The following is a 20,123-nucleotide window of genomic DNA, read 5'->3' as shown; positions in this document are numbered from 1 at the left end:
AGACAGTACTAAGCTGGTCTTGTTGGTGCACCCCAAGTAGGGGATCAATGGGCACTTCCACAGAAGGAAACTGTAGCCCCAGAATGACGTCAACTGGTTGCAAAAGCGGAGATAGCCTCCGCAACGAGGCGAAAAAAGGCCATTAGATGGGGGAAGAATCAAGGACACTATCTTCTCCAAAGGCAGAAACCCAACAAAACTCCGGAGGAGGCTCAGTCATATGATCACCCAAATACTGCCGTGTCTAGGAGAAAATAACAGGGGGCTACTCTGATAGTGGAAGAAGGTAGCCCAAAGAGGACTGATCCACTGACACTGTTGCCGACATAGTTCGGCGCCAAGAAGACGAAACCACAGCGTCGGGGAGGGGAGACAAAGAAGGGGCGATCAGTGCCAGCGACACAGAAGTAAGTGCCTGCGGATCCAACGCAGACATCACAGATGGGAAGTCATTCACGAATTTGGAGGGCCCTGCTGACACTGAGGGAGGACCTACCAGTTTGGAGACAGTCAAGGCCTCGCTGACCGCCCCAGAGCCAAGAAGCATAAGCAGAGGGAGGTTGAGAGGCAAAAATGGCATGGAGGGAGAGCTAGTACTCCCTCATCTGAGCCAGAGTTCACCCCGGCGTCGTGAAATACCGTAAGGTGCAGCCCAGATTCTCCCTCCAAATACAAAATTGGAGGAATAGGAGGCAAATCAAGGACACCGCGTGTACACGGTAAAGTAGGGGAAGGCCGCAATGCCGACCACCAACAGCGTGGCTTACCAGGTGACCACGAGAATGAGGGACTTCTGGAACTGGCACTCGAGCGGTTCGCAACAGACAAGAGGCTTTCAACAACTGCGTCACTAACAGCTTCATGTGGTGCTCCTGCAGCATTGACAACTAAAGCAGAAGACACAAGCCGCACCATTCGGAGGCAGGGTGCACGCCTACAGACTACACGCAAACAGGATGAGGGTGCGGGGTCGACATCGTAGACTTTGAAGATTTTTAGAAAAAGTACACTGTGCTGTGGTAGTAGGACAAAATGGCCAGAGGTACCGCTTTTCGGATCCGCGAGGAAGGGAAGGAACTGACATCAGTGTGCGTCAGGGGAGGCCTTATATGGACTCTGACAACATTACAACAGGTGAACATAGTCATTAAAAAAAAATCGATCGACACCCTCTACCGACACGCAGAGGTACTGCTGTAGAAAAATGTCTGGGTCCAGTCTGGCGCCACAGTATAATTCTAAGGTAAGGAATGAGGAACAGTCCAGTTGCGGCTAGACGCTTTGATCAGATACTAGGGTATAATGCTGCACCGTTCCACACTTTCTGTATCACATATGGTTCAATGAGGGCTAACTGCACATAAGTATTCAAAAAGCACTGCAAATGTTTGTGAATACCAAATAATTGCAACTTCCGTTGTTGTTCACCGCATTTGCACTGCAAATCTCAGAACACCTACTTCTAGACAGGTAGTCATAAGAAATGTATACATTCCAGAAATCATCCTACCATTTCCAATATTGCAAGCCCCTCTACTGTTACAGGTTGGAGGATCCATGGAATAGGCCCAAATGGAAATCATAGAGGCTTCAGGAATACTCTAGAATTTCCTTCTGCAGTTTCCCATTATACCTCCAGCATCCCCATCCTGAGTGTCTACAAATAAAGCTAGATGGCATCTATACATGTGATTTATGGGAAATATATACCCATTATGAAGTAATTTGATCACAGGCCTCTTAGCTTTAGAGAAAAAACAGATAAGATCAATTAACTAAGGGCCAAATGTACGAATTACTGGTTGCACAAAACATCTTGCAATTTGCAAGCAGCATTTTTGCAACCCATAATGAATATTACAGACCAACTTATGTACTAATACATCAGTTTGTAAAATTGTGATTCAAAGTGGATCAACATCTGATCAACCTCGTGAAAAGTAATGAGGTAAGTGGCGGATTGTAATTCACGAATACTGGTAACCAAAGGGATTGTGGCCAGCTACGTTTGGTTGGCAAGCAAGTCTGTGATCGAGTTTAAATAAACTTTTATTTAGTTCGTTTTTAAATGCAGCCTGCTTTACTTAAAAGAAAAAGGGGTGCACTTTAAAGAAAAACGGGGGGGGGGAGGGGGTTATAATGTTGAAGAACTACATTGGTCTCCTGGACCACCACCTACTCCCTAATAAACTTTTCTATTAAACTCACAAAGGCGCAGGGGGAACCCGCCTTCCCTTAGACGAAAGTGTGACTAACCGAACTCAGGAATCAGTAATTTTTTAATGTTTTGAAACCGGATTATAGTCTCAAAACACTAATACATCTCATAGCGATTCAATATTTGGAAGCCATGCCTACAACACACCCTTTCCTAATAGCAAATTGATTTTAGGACGCAATTCAATTTAGGAAGTTGAAAAAAGCTTACAAACTCCTAAAATGGGATTGATACATAGAAACAAAAACTCTTGTGGTTGTAAACTTCAAATAGGAGTGTTTGCTATCATAAATAGGTATGTACATCTGGCTCCATGTTCTAATTAAAAATACAGAAATCCTTCAACTAGAAAGACACTTAAAACATGATTTAGATTTTATTTCAAGTTACAATAAAGCTAGCATTTCATTTTATGGACACAAAGTGGCCATAACCAAGGCAAAAGTAAAAATGTACCTACCACATCAGTCCCACAAATCTAATGAAAAAAAACAATATATGAACAAAGAGCAGAATTTTCATATGATGTACGAGAATTTTCCTCACAAAATGCTGTAAATTGCACAATGATAATGGAAAATGTATGCCCGCAACATCAGTTCAATAATGTCTTTGAAAAATATTTGTGACTTACAGGCAGCAGGTTTGTTTTGTGTGCATGCAAATTATCACATTTGCAATATTTGGAAATAATTCATGTTGGTCTCAACTAAACAGAATACATTGGTGAAAGAAACATTTATTTTGTATTGTCCATGTACCATAACCCAAAGGAAAACTGTGCTCACCCCAGCCGATTTCTTCTTTTCCTTTCGCTTTTTCTACAAAACAAAAACCAAAACGTAACAGAAACATTACTGGTATCACCATCATTGGGAGGGACATTCTAGTAGTACAATGATTCATATGTTCAAACATTGTTTTCATACCTCCTTCTTTCTGGAAGAGTCCTCAATTCCACCCAGAACTTTTTCTCGATGTTTTTCCAGCTCTTTCTTCCAGTTCTACAAGAGAATGACAAGTCCAACAACCATCACAAAAGCCGACGGCAAGACATTTGGTGACTCAAGTATTACACAACAAATGAACAAAGCTGCTTCCAGAAGCCTGTTTCTTGAAATTTCACATACCTGATTGTTCGTTTAAAAAATATAATGTACTATTAATAGGCATAATATAGAATGCATTAATTTATTCATGTATATCTACTATTATCATCAACAAAGTGTTAATTTCAAGACAAGCTCATAAAACATGACATACACATTAGAAAAATCTAAAACATAATTGCTATATACTTTAAAATGCACTTTAAAATACATTAATTCATAACAAATGAAGTAATTAATACAGCAGCTAAACATAAATTATGTGTAAAATGATAGATGCAATCAATATTACTACCATATGAATAACATAGTATAAATATCTCAGCACATAAAAATGTATTAAAGATCCTGCCCTATTCTCTTCCTACTTAGCCACAGATGTGTGCAAATAGACCGAATACAAAAAGTTCTGAGGAGGCCCTCAGAATGATCGGTAATGCCTGCAGGTATGACCTGAGGCTCAGATTACTACACCGAGGTTGAATTCATCTTCTGGTGGCTTTGGTAAGATTTTATCAGGGCGGGCTATATTTAGGGCCTACTCTCACCTGTGCTGGTGAGCGGACAAACAACAGGTGTTCTGTTCAATCAGAAAGTAAAGGACAATAAAGATGCCTTTCAATCTTGTTTTTATCTTGTCGCATTGGCTCTGTGTTCATAGACAGAGGTCTTAAAATGACTTTTCTTTTTCTGACTGTAGAGTTCCTGGATTTATAAAGTGAACTGACTGATATGCTGTACAGTGTGAAAGGAAAGGCTGTAGGGTGTCACGTTTTTTCTAACACACATTTAAATGGCTAATAAGTGAACTGTGCACACATTTCAAAATATATTTTCATAGTTATGGAAGCCACTTTTCTGTAATTGTGTGATGAAAAAAACTATTTTAAAAGGATGATAACAAAGCAGGACACTTTACTTGGTGATGTGCAAATGATAAATACGTTTGCCAATTTTCACAGATTGTTTACAAACTATATAGTCATTGCATGTTAGTGGGAACGTTTTTGGCCATTTCAATGGGAAATTTACCATCTGTATATGTTAGTATGCTACCACATCATGCTTTAGTAATGTATTTATTAAAAGTGAGTTTTTAAACAAGAACTGTGAAACACTTGAGCCCCTGCCATAACAGCAATGCTTTTAGTAAACTAAAAGGCAGGTCAGTGATCACGTGTACTCTATATGTGGGATAGATTCCAATTACACATGGAGCAAACGTTTAGTCTATTTAATCAAACAAATATTTGAATATGCTTTCAAATGTGAGAATAAAGGAAAAGTTGGCTCTGTAAAATAAAATATGTGCCTAGGAACACACAATTTGAGATCAGTTTACGGGTCAAGTACATTAAAGTTAGGTCAAGCAGATTATTCAAGTTACTACACATGCAGGTCTAGTAAAAAAAAAAAAAAAACGATTTTTGAAAGGGAGGCCAGACTATGCAGGTGGCATCCATCTGCCTTCAAAGTGGGGAAAAGAGATCTCCCTGTAGGAGGATGTAGTGAGTGACTGTACCCAACTGCAGGGGGATGCCTCCTATCTGAAGAGGGCTGCCCTCAAGGGGTACATCGACTGTGCCACCTTTTTGTAATGCACAGTCCATGGAGTCAGTGTGCCTGCTGATGGCCTCTTTACCTCTACACCAGCATATATAAAATTGCACAGGCACTGTGTTTGTCCCATACAAATAAGGGAACATGTGCAAAAGTGCTATCTGTATTACACAAAGGGACAGAAGGGCACTAGCATCAGCGGCCACTTCTGTAATACAACAGGGTTTCCAAAGGAGCAGAAATGAAGCGCATACGCCTGTAGGGAATCCAGTGCACTCTCGTATACAGCCCCTGGTTAAGACAATATGATGTTGGATTGGAATTCAAGATATTACAGTTTACAAGCACTGGATGTTGAAAACTGACCATATGATGAAACAGGACAATTTAGTGTATGTTTAAGTCAGTATTAATGACTCGATTACGGAACTAATACAGTTGGAGGCCGGATCAAAGGGCTCTTACGGGGATTTGGAGAACAGGGTCCATTATCCATAAGATATGGGGATATACAGACAGTGAAAATGCGTTTTGCTTTCCAGAGGAGACTAATTCTTTGCTCCAAGATTCATGGGCTTCAGTAACAAGGAAGCGATACAGAGGAGCATGAAATATTTCAATACATAGGTGCAACAAAGGAGCATGGAATGTTTCAGTACATTGGTGCATGAAAAGGATGTTAGATTCCTTGGAAGCCTTTGATGTAAAGGTAGCAATTCCTTGGCACAATTATTTGAAAAGGATGTTACAAAATAGTGAACAGTAGTGGCAGCATGCAATTCTCTGAGTGAAAGTCAAATGGTAGGAGCTCTCGGATGTGTAGCTTTTGTAAGGAAATTAGATTGAAGAGGCTACTGAAAGCAATATATATAGTTTGATCTGTGATAAGGACAGGATATTTAGCTTATCTGAAGCATGGTCAGTTAATGCATTAAAGTTGAATTCAAAATTAGTGTGTTATGTTTGAATGCTCTCTGAAGGGTTTCAGATGTTCACACTTCAGAGTTATTTAGTAGGTATTCTAATCCAAATGGAGTATTGTATACAGGTGACTAAAATGATGCATTAGACAATATTTTATGCTTGATGTGGGGAGTTTAGGCTATATCAAGAGTCTCAGTTGTTTACGTCTTATGTGAGGCCTTACAGACCTGTGTCCTCAGCAAATTTAGTTAGGTGGATGTGATCAGCAATGCAGGGATCAGAAGATTGATTTAAGTAGATTAAAGGCTCATACAGTTCTAGGGGTCATGGCTAATAATGCACTTTTTCTGGGAGGAAAATTGGAGGACATTTTTAAAGCAGCTGGTTGGTCGAAGCAGTAGTGTGTGCAATGTTGGACTAAAGAACTGTGAAACATGTTGCAGATGCTTTACTGAGCGGCTTTGAACAGAATGCTAGCCTACAGTCATGCACAAAATGGCGGTTCTCCAAGGCTTTGTGGCAAGAAAACCCAGAGTTTATTAAAGACAGAACTAGCATTATCTAATATAATAATAGCTTGAAAAAACGTTTGGACCAAAAGAAAAATAAAGTAAAGGTGTTTGATTTGGATAGTTGAATTATTGTTCTCTAATGTTCCCAAAATGACTGTCAGTGTAACAGAAAGGTACAGAATAAAGAGAAAGAAGGAGCTAAGAAACAGCTCAGGAGAGCATAGAAGAGTGAATAAGGATGAAGGAAGGAAGAGGATTGTACTCTTACAAAATTCACAGAGAGAATGTAGGACAGTAGCCAGATGGATTCTAACAGCATGGTTGCCAGGGTGATATGTTTTGTTCTTTTAAGTACTGAGCAAAGAACTAGCAACTAAGAGTTATGCATAATGCTAGCCTCAGTGTCTTTAATAAAATCTAGAAGATCTTGCCATTAAACCTTGGAGAATCATTATTCACCAGCACCAAGAGAACGGGTTGATTAAGTGATTTTTGCCCACAGTGACAAACCTCATTCATCTTTTCTTCAAACTCTGCTAAAGCTCGAGAGCCTTTCTTCTTCTTCTCCAATTGTTCTTTCACTTCTTCCCTTAAGCAACCAAAAACAAACAAACATACATGAAATAATTTCAATGCAAAAAGGTCTTTTATTTTGAGCAGCACATATATAATGTGTCTAATATAATCCATCCTATGGTGTTCCACATATTCTCGTTGTAATCCTAAAATATTGTTTGTGCAAGAGGTGAGGAGTACTTTGATGGGGACCACCTTGCTTCCTGAGCACCACAAACACTACACAGATTACAATTAAAATATATGGGGTTGATTGTTTCATGTACTACAAACAAGTCATCTTCCAGTGGAGGCCAGAATATTCATGTGAAGGGGTTAGACTGATTTCTGCGTGGCTGACCTCTATCAAAGTTAGACAGCAAAGTTAACGATGGAAGGCTGCTGGAGATTACTCTCCAAATTATTGTCATTCAAATTGGCTGCTAATGTAAAAAAAGATAACCTTGATTTTGTTCAAACATCACACTTTTAAACTTTTAAAGAAGCGGCTGAGTTGATGGCATCAGGCGCTAAAGGCCACCCTTGTCCCACAGAGTAGCATAGACAGCATCAACATGCGTGTTTCCACAATTAATAAGCTAAGAAGCTTTAAATAAACACTGTCTGGGCCACCAATAAAGCACACACCTCACTTTCCATGATTATTAGTCACTGGCCTACGTGCACTAACTGCAAAAAGGAGATACACTGATTGTGTGTTGCCGGAGATACAATATTTCAGAAAAAAAGAGACTAGGAGACAAAAGTAAGGTGTAGAGGGAAGAGTAGACAGAAGAGGGAGAAATGAGTTAAAGAACAGGAGACGGGAAAGAAGAGAAGATAGAAGGAGATGGCAGAGACTAAGAGGGGAGAGGAATAGAGGAAAAAATTATGCATTAAAGATAATAGGAGAGGGGAGAGAAAAATGACAGGGAGAAAAATCAGAACGATAGATGCAGAGAAGAAGTGGTGTAATGGCAGAACAAAGGACAGAAAAAAAAGTAGGGCGAGAACGGAAGCAAGGCGAAGGGGAGAGTAAATGCGAACTCGAGAATGAGTGCCCACAGAAGGTGAGCAAACAAGAGAGAGAGCAGAGAAAAGGAGGAAAGAAGAGGGAAAAAGTTGAGATAATGTTAGCAGGAAGAGAAGTGAAGGAAGGAATGGAGGAGAGGAGACAGGAAGAGAAACAGTAGAGTTGCGGCAAAAAAGCTAGCCTGAGCTCTCAATTAAGTGCCAATAAATTAGTTAACTGAAAGGCAACAATAGATCTCACCATTGCGACCTATTGACTTTGTCAATGGTTTTTAGCCAGGCTAAACCAAAAAAAGCACTATGACACTGGGGATGCGTCATTATGCAGCAACATGCACCATGCATGTGTGCAGCTACAAAATAATGCATGTGCTTTTTTATTTATCAAGTTTGATAAGAGTATAAACAAGAATTTGCAATGCAAACGGTCTCGCCTTTGGGACCTTATATGCATTTAGCTATGCAGCACATTGGCCTACTGCTCACTTCTCATAAGTGGAGGAGTTACGGCATGACGTCATGCCAGGTGAGTGTTGTAGGGGGAAGGGAAATCCTTGCTTCTTACACCTCCCATGTGTCTGCTTTTTAAAACACAAAACTCTGAGCGCTGATGCGAGTGACGGGGCCCTATTGAATAGCGCACACATCAAATTGCAAGTTCACTTTTCGAAACTCAGAAGCAGCAACATTGTCGTGGTGTCACCAGGGCTTTAAGTGGAAGCTTTTTCAATATTATAATTTAGCCATAGTTGCTGCTTGATTATCTTATGCAACTAACAACCATTGACAAAGCCAATAGTCCTGACTTGTTGTAGGTATGATGTTACTTGTTGTATCATATGTCTGGATGCAATGACAGAAACAGCAAAATACAAGTCGGGCGGCACACTATGCTAAGCGCATATTTTTAGCTTATGTTTTTTAAGCCATGCCCTTAATTACATTGGCCATGCCCCTTTGAGTGACCACCCTCCACAGTTTTTTCATCCCACTTAAAGCCCTGTGCACCTCTATACAGTTCATAGAAAAAAGTGACGGTGACCGCCAGGTCCAGCAGCGTGGCCTCCGAGTGACTGCTTTTGAGGCAGGGTTGGGGCAGAGAGCCATGGCTTGCAGCCGGCTCTGAGTCATGCACGGCCGTGTGGCAGGGCGACCCAGACTGGGACGTACTGAACAGGATGTGCACTGCGCTTGAGAAGAGCCCTTGGCCCGGGAGGTCAGCGGCTCCAGGTGATGATCTCGCAGTGGGCGCTTCTAGCCTTAAATATGTTAAGTGGGGCAGCAGATGCACAAGACCCTCTTCCAGGCCTGGTATCCCCCAGGGCGAGCAGCCCCTGCACCCTGCTGGTTCGGGGGCCGTGATTACCACAAGAGCATCCGGGCAGCTTTTGACAACCGCAGGACAGGCTGCCTGTGTCTGCAAAAGCCCTGGAACTGAGATGTGATTACCGCCTGCCCTCTCCGGCTCTGGCCAGCAGCATTGTGAGTTGGCGCGTCCCCCTAGATGTGACCGCACACTGGGGCAAACTTTTGTTCTGTAGTCCTTCAAATTGCTCTCGCTCCAGGCAACTACCTGCAGCGTAAAAGGGGCATGTCACGCATGTTTTGTGAGAAGCGCTCTTAATGTAAAACAAGCGCCGTGTGGGTGGGAAGCAGCAAGGTGGGAGGGAACCAAGCTGTGTTTTCTACGAGGCAGCACCGAAGTGGATGCCTGCTTGTGCCCCAGGGGGACTGCCAAGTGCGTGCTCCAGCGGAGTCTATAATTGCTTGTTTTTAAATGCGTTTTGCCGGAAAAAAACGAGGCAGGAAACAATTAAAATAAAATAAGCAGGCATCATGCTAAAATGTTAAGTGCGGCGTCCAATTATGTGCATGGTGGCCGGTGAAGCAGGCGCCATTGTGATAAAACAAAACAAGCAACAATGGGGCAAATGAGTGGAAAGACGCACCAGTCAGCTAGGTGTTGGGGAGAGACGGGCGACAAAGAGGAAAAGAGAGTGAGCCATGCTGAAGAGAGAAGGGTGGGAGGGAGGCTACAGAGAAATTAATAAAGATGTGCAGAATCCACAGTGCATCTGTAGCCGTCCGTTTGCTCCCCATCTCAGCAGCAACTGGGACTGCTATGAGCTGCTAACCCCGCATTACCGTGCCAGTCTTAGCAACAACCCACCAGCAGTGAGGACAGGAGTGGGGCAGCAGGTGCACAAGACTGCTGGTTGGGGGGGCCGTGATTACCACAAGAGCATCCGGGCAGCTTTGTGTCTGCAAAAGCCCTGGAGCTGAGATGTGATACCGCCTGCCCTCTCCGGATCTGGCCAGCAGTATTGTGAGTTGGCGAGTCCCCCTAGATGTGACCGCACACTGGGGCAAATTTTTGTTCTGTCGTCCTTCAAATTGCGCTCGCTCCAGGCAACTACTTGCAGCATAAAAGGGGCAGGTCACGCATGTTTTGTGAAAAGCGCTCTTAATGTAAAACAAGCGCCGTGTGGGTGGGAAGCAGCAAGGTGGAAGGGAACCAAGCTGTGCTTTCTACGAGGCAGCACCGAAGTAGATGCCTGTTTGTGCCCCAGGGGGACTGCCGAGTGCGTGCTCCAGCGGAGTCTATAATTGCTTGTTTTTAAATGCGTTTTTGCCGGTTCTAACTAGATGTGCTCCCTCGTGGGTTTAAAAGTGCAGAATGCGCTTGCGTAGCCTGATGGGCATGCGCACACATGCGGGGGAGTGCTTACAGACGGTGAGCTGGAAACGACGAAACACCGGCCAGGAAGAGAGCACTCATCGCATGCAGCTGTTGTGATTAGGCCGTGCACCAGAAGAAAGTGCGCGAGTAAAGGGGTCAGTAGCCTTGGAAGGGTACAAATGACGACAATCATCATGAGGAGGGACGAACAAGCCATGAACCAATCAGAAGGCAGCATTTACTGACCTAAGCCAATGAAAAAGATGGGCGGAGGGTGGGCGGAGCTTCCTTGAAGCTTCCACACTTAAGTGAATACTGCATGTCTCGGAGAGACACCGCAAGCGCTGTCTAGGCGAGACCTAAAAATGTAAGTAAAGCGAGAGTAGTAGGAGCAGTGGGGAGGGCGCATCACAAAGGAAGCGAGTGGGGGAAGCATCCAAGGCGGCGCAGGTGGTGGAAACCAGGAACATGTTGGGAGAAACAACACAGGACGGAAGAGGGGCAAAGAAGCAATGGGGGGGGGGGAGAGAGAGAGCGCAACATGGAGCAGGTGAGAGAGAAGCAGATGGATAGAAGAGCAACACAGAGGGAGAAATACATAAGGCAAGCACAACATGGAGGGGGCAGAGGAGAAACCCATTAGTGACAGACAGCAACACAGTGTGGGGCTGAGTGGCAGAAGGCAAAAAAGTACAGGAAGGAGACAGCTGGAAATCACATGCACTCTCATGAAGTGTTTACCCCAAAAGAAAAAAACAGTGCTTGAACTGCAAGCAGTGGAAAAATACAGGTAATTTAGACCAATGCCCCTGGTTTGGGACAAATACAAGAAGAAGGAACGCACACAAAAATAAATTAATAAAAAGCAAGGAAAGGAGAGCGACAATAAAGACAGTCAATGGTAAACAATGTTTGAGCTCTAAGCCCCCTCTAAGCCAACAACAGGTCTTATCACTAATGACAGCTTGTGCGGTCTGGTAGGTGAGACCAAAAAAGACAAGTACACTAGAGCTACCAACATTTTTTCCTTACCAAGTGGGCCTTGGTCTATTGAGGTAGTCCTGTATAGTAGGCCCGCCAGATGCCGATGGACCTCGGGATCGGGCCATGGCTATGGGGTTCATATAAGCCTAAAAAAGAAAAAAATGAAAGGTTGCAAAAATAGAGCTAAATATATTTGTAATTTCATCATTAACAACGAACATCAAAAGCCACAAATCTGTGTAACGTTACATTACTTGCGTCCCTGATAACGGAGTGTTTAAAATAGCATGATAGCAATAATGCATAACATGAGAGCAATAATATAGTAGACAGCAGTTCTGAAATGCAGAACAAGGTGAAAGGACACTTGAAAGGCTCAATAAAGTGAGCAATAATAACAATTTCAGAGCAGATGCCTTTTGTCTAGATCAGGCCTCGAATAGTTTTAAAAATGTTGCCTACTTAAAATAACAGTCAGGTTAAATGACAAAACAGATGTCCTGCATTTGCCTCTGACCAACACTGCAACAACTGGACGTAACTGAGCTCAGTATAGCAGTCACCAGAAAAGCGTCACATGCCCAAACAAACCGCAGGCTGCGAAAATTGTATATTCGACTATGTGGCTCAAAAGGAGTGCGGGACCTAGGATCTCTGTGGCACAGTTTTACAAATATATTGGGTACACTTTGAAGAGGTTTTTTTATTAGTAACACTGCTAGCAGATGGCTCCAATCAGCTATACCCCTGTACAGTTATTTTCTAGTTTGAAACGCTAAAATACCCGATAGGTAAGCGCCGCTGCCCTGCTTATTGGATGCCTATTTTTATACTATGTTCTTATTTAATCGTATCTAATTTTATTGCGCTATTTGTTGCATTAGTTTCATCTTATTTTTTAATTTCAGTGTAGCTGTGCAGAGAAGGGAAGCCATCACTCACAGCAGAAGCAGCAAGGGTCCACTTTTCCGATTATTAGGCTTGGTATTTTTTTTTATTTCCTTGTGGAAGATCCGGCTTTTGCCTTTAAGGCTTACCGGGATGCAATGAAGTCTCTGGGGGTGCAGGTGCAATTCTCGTCTCCATATCAGCCTGAGGGCAATTCTGTTGTGGAGCGGATGGACCATGACTTAAAGCAATCTTTAACAGCGAGTGTATTAGGTACTGGTCGGGGCTGGTTGACTCATCTATATGGAGTCCAACACGCACTAAATAATCTCCCTAGAAGATCTCTGGCTGGGCGGACCCCCGTACGACATGCTCTTTGGCATGAAAATGTTTGTGCCAGACCTTGATGATCTAAATGTTGTGGCGGCTGCCACAAAGTTTGACGTAGATAATCATTGTGCTATGTTACAGGATCTGCAAAAGAATTGTGATGCTCTTGCAAAAACTAATTTGTCCTCATCCACAGATGCTGCAGTCCTGATTCCGTTTTCTGGCTGGCTTCCTAAAGTTGGGGATCTGGTCCAAGAGAAGGTGGAAAACAAGAAAGAATTTGGTCCATCGTACCGTGCACCGGTCTGAGTCCTTGGTTTAAAAGGCATACATACTGTGATCTTACCTCCGCATTTTGTGTCTGGATGTATCGCTTCACCCAATGAATCCTGTTTCCGAGAATTCTCACCAAATACTGGAAGGGGAGATAGAGTCTTCAATTGATTTAATATCTATTTTGCCTTCAACATCTACAACTTTAAAAAACGAGTATGCTTCCCCTCCAGTTATAGTTTATGTTCCTGAAAACACAACACATTCACCTTCCAATGATGATCAGCCCCCGTTGTTTCAGCTCGGTTCTAGTTGTTATTATATGGACAAAGATAACTTTTCTTCAGATACCTCTACGTTGTCTTCATCTGTGGTGGTGCCTTCTACAAGGATTTGTGTTTTTACCTCCTGGTTGAAAAGAACTTACCTGGTCCCGCCATGGACACACGTCTGGATGGGTTTGTCGTTGGTGTTCCTCTTCATGTGGATTGGCTTTGTGACTGTCTTTTTCCTTTTGATTAATGGCCACTACTTATCTGAACGCTCTGCTGTGAACTTGGTTGACGGAGTTCTGGCCCCTCATACTTCATTTCATAAAATGAAAAGAGCTCAAGCCTTAGTTAACATTTCAGCTTTCCCAATCGCTGATGGAATCTTTTGGGTTAAAGTGACATTTTTTGTATGTGGTCGTACGGAAATCTTGCAATATCCATACGTCTTCCGAGTTTCTTTGGGTCATATTGTTTTACTTGGCATACACTCCGATGACTGGGATGTCAACGTTGTTTTCTGATTTACAATATTACACTGTACTTGACAATGAAGATTTGTATTTAAATTCCGCAAATTATGCAGATTTGTTTTGCTACCAACATTATGGTCATCATGTTTTGCACAAAACCTGTACTCAAAGACCACAATTTAATTACACGGAGTGGGAGCATTGCCCAACGCCATGTAAGGGAAGTTCAATAACCCAAAAAAGAAAATTTGCATTTTTTTTGGTTACAATCTATCAGACCCTGTGTCCTATTTTTATTAATTAAATAAGTCCACCTGCAACAAATACCTGCTTACCCACACGGAGGGCCCGATTATGATGCAGTTAGGAAATCTTCCTGATCGAAATGGTTTCCGAGAAACTTGGATTGGGAGACTTCGACCGACCAAGTATGATGCATCCGGATTCTTCCAGATAAGATATGGTTGGAGTCCCATTGACTTCTATGGGAGCCTATGTTCCTAACTGCATCGTAATCTGGCCCTCGGTCGGGAAGACATCTTTCCTATCCAATTCAGAAGAAGCAAATGCCGTTAGGAGGCCTTCCTAACTGCATCTTAAACGGACCGTAGGTGGGAATGCTTTCCAAACCGCATCGTCATCGGGCCCTATATTGGTTTATTCCTCTTCCTTCATAACTTTTTTGTCCGGGTCATTTTACGATAATTGGAAGGTCACAGTAGATTTAAAATCTATTTGGGGTATAAAGGGTTGGCAGGTGTAGGGTACAGAGTCCTTGCATCGTGCTTGTTTAATACGGTCTCAATTTTTTGAATAGTTTTTTTTTTTTTGTTTTTGTTTTTTAATCAGGCGGTTCAGCAGACTACCTGTTTCAGTTTGGCCACTGCCAAAAATGTGAATACTCTCCCCCCATTCAGTCTTTGGCTGACAGTTATGTTTCAAAACGGTGCTCTCAATTCATCTAGTATTGATCCTTCTGGTTGATTACAGTGGGCAACGAAAACTAATGCTGGTCATATACGTTTTGTAAACGCCACAAATGGGTTCACTCAAAGTAGACCTGACCCCGTTACCTCATTCAATTACCATGTATTCTGTTGGTTAATTATGTAAACAGTGGTTCGAACATATCCCGCTGTCGTCTGCCAAACAACATCTTTCCCTTTTTTCAGGTAACATTGATCTTACTGATTTTCGTTTAGGTCCAAAATCCCCTCGCACTAAACGTTTTGTTTATGCAGCATATAATGAGTTTTGGAAACTCTCACAAATGGAAGCAGTTATTGTAGTAAATCAAATTGATCAACTTGATCAGGATAATTTAGAAAAAGTACTTGCCTTGGTGATAACAGTAAAAAACACACTCTTCTTCTAAATATACTTTGGATAATATTGTATCGTGTTTGTTCAAAATGAAATGTCTACGTTGTATCCTGGTCGGAATCAGCTACATTATGTTATGCAATTTGGTTGGACCTTGCAAACATTTAACATTTAAAAATGGGAGAGTACCTTGGGATTAGCTGAATGCTTCCGCTCTGCTTTTACCATTTCAAGCTAGAATTGTTGCCATTTTGTGTACCAGAAACTGCTACAGCCGTGTGGTTAATATATGGGGTTATTTCATTGCCCATCTCACTTTTCCAGTTCACAACTTGCATTAAACACTACCCTGTAGGTAGATATGAACTGTTTCAGAGCAGTTATATTCATGAATTGTGGTCATTGCGGCTTGCGGGCAGGCTTCCCGTATACAGTAACAGTTGCACAACGTGTTACATGTTGCAGCAACGTCCTGTTTCCAACCCCGCACAGGATTGTAGACAGTTCGCTGTGGCCTTCCATTCCTACTTTAAAAACAGATTTTAATAAGCTTAGCAGACTTAAAGTGCTATCGTTTCAAAAAGAAGTGGCTCTCACATCAGCTTATGAGATCTTTAAATTGCAGGTGGAGGGACCATCAAGTGAGATTCAGTCACTGCTAAACATGAATCTCCACCTACATTTTGGAGAAATAATTCACCAAATATTTAATGCGTCGGATACAACGGGCCTGGCCCACATTTTTAAGGTTGTGGGCTCTGGCCTGGTCACCTCGTTTCAGACTATTTTTTGAATAATCCCAGCTTTTCTTCATTCTATTTTTCCAGCATATTCGGTGGGTTTCCCCTGGTGCTCCTCTTGATTTGTGGAGTTCTGTTACTTCTACTGCTGCTCCGTAATGGTTGCTCGACCTGTGGTACTGCCAAGCCGGGACCAGTTGCAGCTGTACCGTGATCGGATGCAGCAGCTTTTTGGTTTAATGCCTTTAGAAGCTCTCAACATCAACTATTAGCTAACCTTCCGTTATGCCTACTTTACCTGTGTGCAACCTGTGTTCTACTGCCTCCTGGGCCCTGGACATCTGCCTCTCCAATATGTCACATGCTGCCCTGTATTGTGAACTGCTGATGGGTCCGTTGAGGGTCCATGACTAGGACTGTTCTGTGGGTAGGTGCTTTGTGTACGATACTACACTTGGACCATCGGCAGGCTTGAGTACCTGTGCTCGTGCATACCGCCTCTTGGATCGGAGTTTCATCAAAGATAATGCAGGTTGCACTGAAATGCTCCTGACTGCCTCTGGATATGAGGAGATTGACTGCTCATTCAACTTGCTTAGTTGGATGGCATATTTTTTAATATTGAAGGTTCTGACAGCTTATTGAAACTTATGGCATTCCACTTATCCCGCAAAGAAGATACGCTGTGAATGGATATAGTATTAAGTACCCCCCCCCCCCCTCCCCCCAAAAAAGGTTTTTCTTTCTTTTTCATTCGGCTTCACTTTTTCTCCAGCAAGAATCTATTTTGGAGTTAAATGGGTCTTTGGCCTTTCATTAAGGCGCTTTGCCTCGGTTTACCTATGATTTCTGTTTTAGTCCAGGGCTATCGACCTGACAAAGGGGAGGGTGTCACATGGCCCATGGGGACATTGTGTCCTCTCTAAGTTGGCATGAGCACGCTGCAGCCTGTTCGCTGCTTTACACACGTTACGACACAAGTTTATTTAGCAAATGCCTCTTTTGCCGTTTTCACATGAGAACCTACAGCTGTGTTCACACTCTGCATGTTCCTGGGATTTAGTCTGAACATGGTGAGCAAGGTCGATCATTCAACAATGCCCCTTGTTATTCTGTTCTAGTCAGGCCCTAGCACATAGACAAAACATACCGATGCAGCTGTTTGGGAATACGTACTTTGGTCTTACTGGAATACACAAATAGGTAGTAGACACTTGGAGAGGGACCAAACTAATTGGCCACACCAATACACACACATAATTACCATACACAAAGGACATAAGAGGGGAAGTAGGGAGGCAACCCTTCACCTGGACGCTGTTAGACAAAAGGGCAAAAAGGGAACCCGCAACCCTACCCACTGTTGAGGCTTAAGCACCTCTCCCTCCATGTACCAGCTTGTGTGTGGATACTCCTGCAACATCAGCCTTGGGGTACTGTAATCCCCCCACAGTAGCAGAGGAACCACCCACAAAAAGCAGATCCAGCGCAAATGGAGCTGCCACAGACATAGGGGGATCACAATCACCCTTACCACTCCACATAACCTAGGTCTACCCCAGTACAAGGCCAGCCCACTTCGGAAACCAACTCTAGGTGAACCACAGCGGAGCAGGATCTCAGACCCTCCAGAGTCAGATGAGGCACGGTGGCTATCTGGGCAGTTCTAAGGTGTCCTAGATAACGATCCTGCAAGATCGGGCGACGAAGGAAGCTCTAGCTCCCAGGGGTCAGAAAGCAAAGGCATAGCTGTAAGGGGCAGAAGAGACACCCATTGGGGGTAGCACAGGGAGAACAAATATAGACAGATCTGAATGCAGGGACATAGCTAGGAGACTCCTGGAGGAGAGGAGAGCTACCTGCGCTGAGGAAGAGGAAGAGAGAAGTGAGGCCAGATGCAGAGAGCGAAGGGAGCAGGAGTTCACTGAACTTCGATGCTCCAAAAATAGGATACTAATAGCACAGAGACGTCGCCCCTGCCCAGAAACTGCAACCAATTACACGGCAGGGCACTTGGGATAGGTTACTACACCCCAAATGAGATAACTGCACTAAGGGAAGGCAAATTTTACGTGAACCCTTATTAGGTTTTGCCTGCACAGCGCTTGCGCCATCCTTGTGAAATCTATTGTTTTTAATATAAATCTTAACAAGCATTTGCAATGCAATAGGTCTCGCATTTCTGAAAGTTTGAGCTATTGGCATTGCACATAATAATGCATTTGCAAGACTTTCAGCTATTATATTTATAAATATAAAAGCGAGTGCCATTCTGCAATGTAAATCGTCGAGAACTAAGGACAAGGGAGACCCTGCTCACAAGGAACCAGGGTAGTCAGATTAATAGCAAACGCAATGGCTCCTGCAGATAATATCAAAATTATGTACTGATATAGTTATGCACAATCGCAATGGAAAGGGTTGGGGTGATGTCAAATGGAGAAGAGACCACATACACCTTGATTATTTTTTTTCACAATCAATTTGTATGGTTTTTAAAAAAAAGTTAGTCAAAATTTATACAGGACGTAATGGCACAATAGTGCGTAGTGTCCCCTGTGAAAAATGGAACCTAAAATAGTGCTGACATATGTGTGACATTTGTGCATGGTTTCTAATTTATCATAAAGTTGACCATTTACAAGTAAACAGAATGTAGACCGTGTTCCTTATACAGTGATAAGCGCTGGTTTAATGGTTCGCTTTTGTTTTTTGTCGACGACTTTTCGACCCTTTGTGCAGTGTGGAGTCTCTTCAGGACCTAGAAATGTAGGGATATCTGAAGGGTTGTCTGTGCAACCGTGTGGGGGAAGTGTGCCACAGGCGAGTGAGAGAAAGAAGGAAAAGATACTCACATGGGACCCAGCCGGGTGTCCAATGCGAGGGAAGGGGAGGGCTGGAAAACTGTTGTGTAGCACAGGGCGATGAATACTCGTAATGAAGCTAAATACACGACATTGCCTGCTATCCTAATATGATCTCCAGATGAAATTGTATATATACACGGAAGAGGTGCGCCACTCCGTCCTGTGGAATGTGGGTCACTAGTATGGTCAGTAGCATGAATCACGAGTCCTGTTTGTTCAAAACAGGTGGATAATGCAGGAGGTGCAGCCGCTCTGTCCTGTAGTTAAAAAAAATGATGCCAACGACTGATTTGATCAAGAAGCTTATTACACCTAAATTACCAGTGCGCATGAAGCAATCACAAACTAAAAGTAAAGCTTTGAGAAGTGGTCAATCCATTCCTCTATAAATGGGCTATTGATTGGATTTCGGAGTTTTTATTGTTTTTCTTAAAGCGCTCTGATTAGGCGAATGCTGCTTTATGCAAAACAAAGATCTGCAAAGTCTTCAAACACATGCACCAATAATAGCAAAGGCTTTCTCCAGCCCTAGCAACATCACCCGAGCATGAAAACTGGGAATGGCATGCACTCCGTTAAATCAGCTGTTGTGGGTGAGAGAGCAATTACAACTCGGAATATACCAATCTGAATTACAAGAATAAATGCCGTCTTTCGAGGTCATGTCAGAGGCCTCCCTGGTTGTGTAATACATCGGTTTAATTGAGAATCGCTTCAGTCCCTTGTGTTGCAAAACACAAAATCACCCGATAAAACGAATAGACAGCATTCCCACATGCCCGCCTACTGCGACTGAATGAAAGGGTTTGTTAACAAACATAAGGATTTAGGCTCAACAGCTCCTTTGAATTCTGCTGATTTGACTGAAAGCGATGCAATTCTGAAGTGTCCAGGCTGCAGGGAAGCAACGCTCCTCCCGGCAAATAGAAAGGCAGAAGCAAAAGCTGTCATTTTCAGAAGTGAAAATCGTGTGTAAATACTTTCTTGTTATCCAACACCAAGTCGCCTCGGTAACAAAAGCCCCGCTAAAAATATTTATCTTGTGTGCACTATTTATTATTTTGTTGAGTAATTGTGAGAAAATGTTTCTCTTTTTAAGGAGATACAATTAAATAATTTGACTCGGGTACGGACACTGCATTAAAACGTTGGAAGAAACGTCCATTATAGCACCTTAACTAGCTCAGAACAAAACATTCTTCAGCCACACGCCCTGCATTCTTTCCATTAGGAAAAGCCCTCTCCCCGGTCTCCCCCTGAAAGAAGGAAAACACGCAGGAAGATCGGCAAGAATGTGAAAAGAAAAGCATCAGATAGATCATCTTCCTCAACTCACAAACCAACAAATAAATAAGCTGCGAGGGGTTAGGGACGGAAAGCGATGCT

At 42.9% G+C, this 20,123-nt stretch overlaps 1 protein-coding gene across 1 annotated transcript in view; it reads right to left on the bottom strand.

Annotated features, from left to right (window-relative positions):
- FAM133B (family with sequence similarity 133 member B) overlaps window positions 1–20,123 on the bottom strand; it is a 222,729-nt gene that overhangs the window by 171,084 nt on the left and 31,522 nt on the right. The window contains exons 2-6 of the mRNA XM_085631041.1: window positions 11,623–11,720; window positions 6,834–6,912; window positions 3,148–3,222; window positions 3,007–3,039; window positions 2,679–2,696 (exon numbers count right to left, since the gene is read on the bottom strand). Coding sequence (XP_085487167.1) covers window positions 2,679–2,696; window positions 3,007–3,039; window positions 3,148–3,222; window positions 6,834–6,912; window positions 11,623–11,720 — 303 coding nt within the window. The remainder of the gene's footprint in view (window positions 1–2,678; window positions 2,697–3,006; window positions 3,040–3,147; window positions 3,223–6,833; window positions 6,913–11,622; window positions 11,721–20,123) is intronic.

The sequence above is a fragment of the Triturus cristatus genome, chromosome 10, assembly GCF_964204655.1.
Source record: "Triturus cristatus chromosome 10, aTriCri1.1, whole genome shotgun sequence".
Classification (NCBI taxonomy): Eukaryota; Metazoa; Chordata; class Amphibia; order Caudata; family Salamandridae; genus Triturus; species Triturus cristatus.
This window is presented reverse-complemented; position numbering and strand designations above follow the sequence as displayed.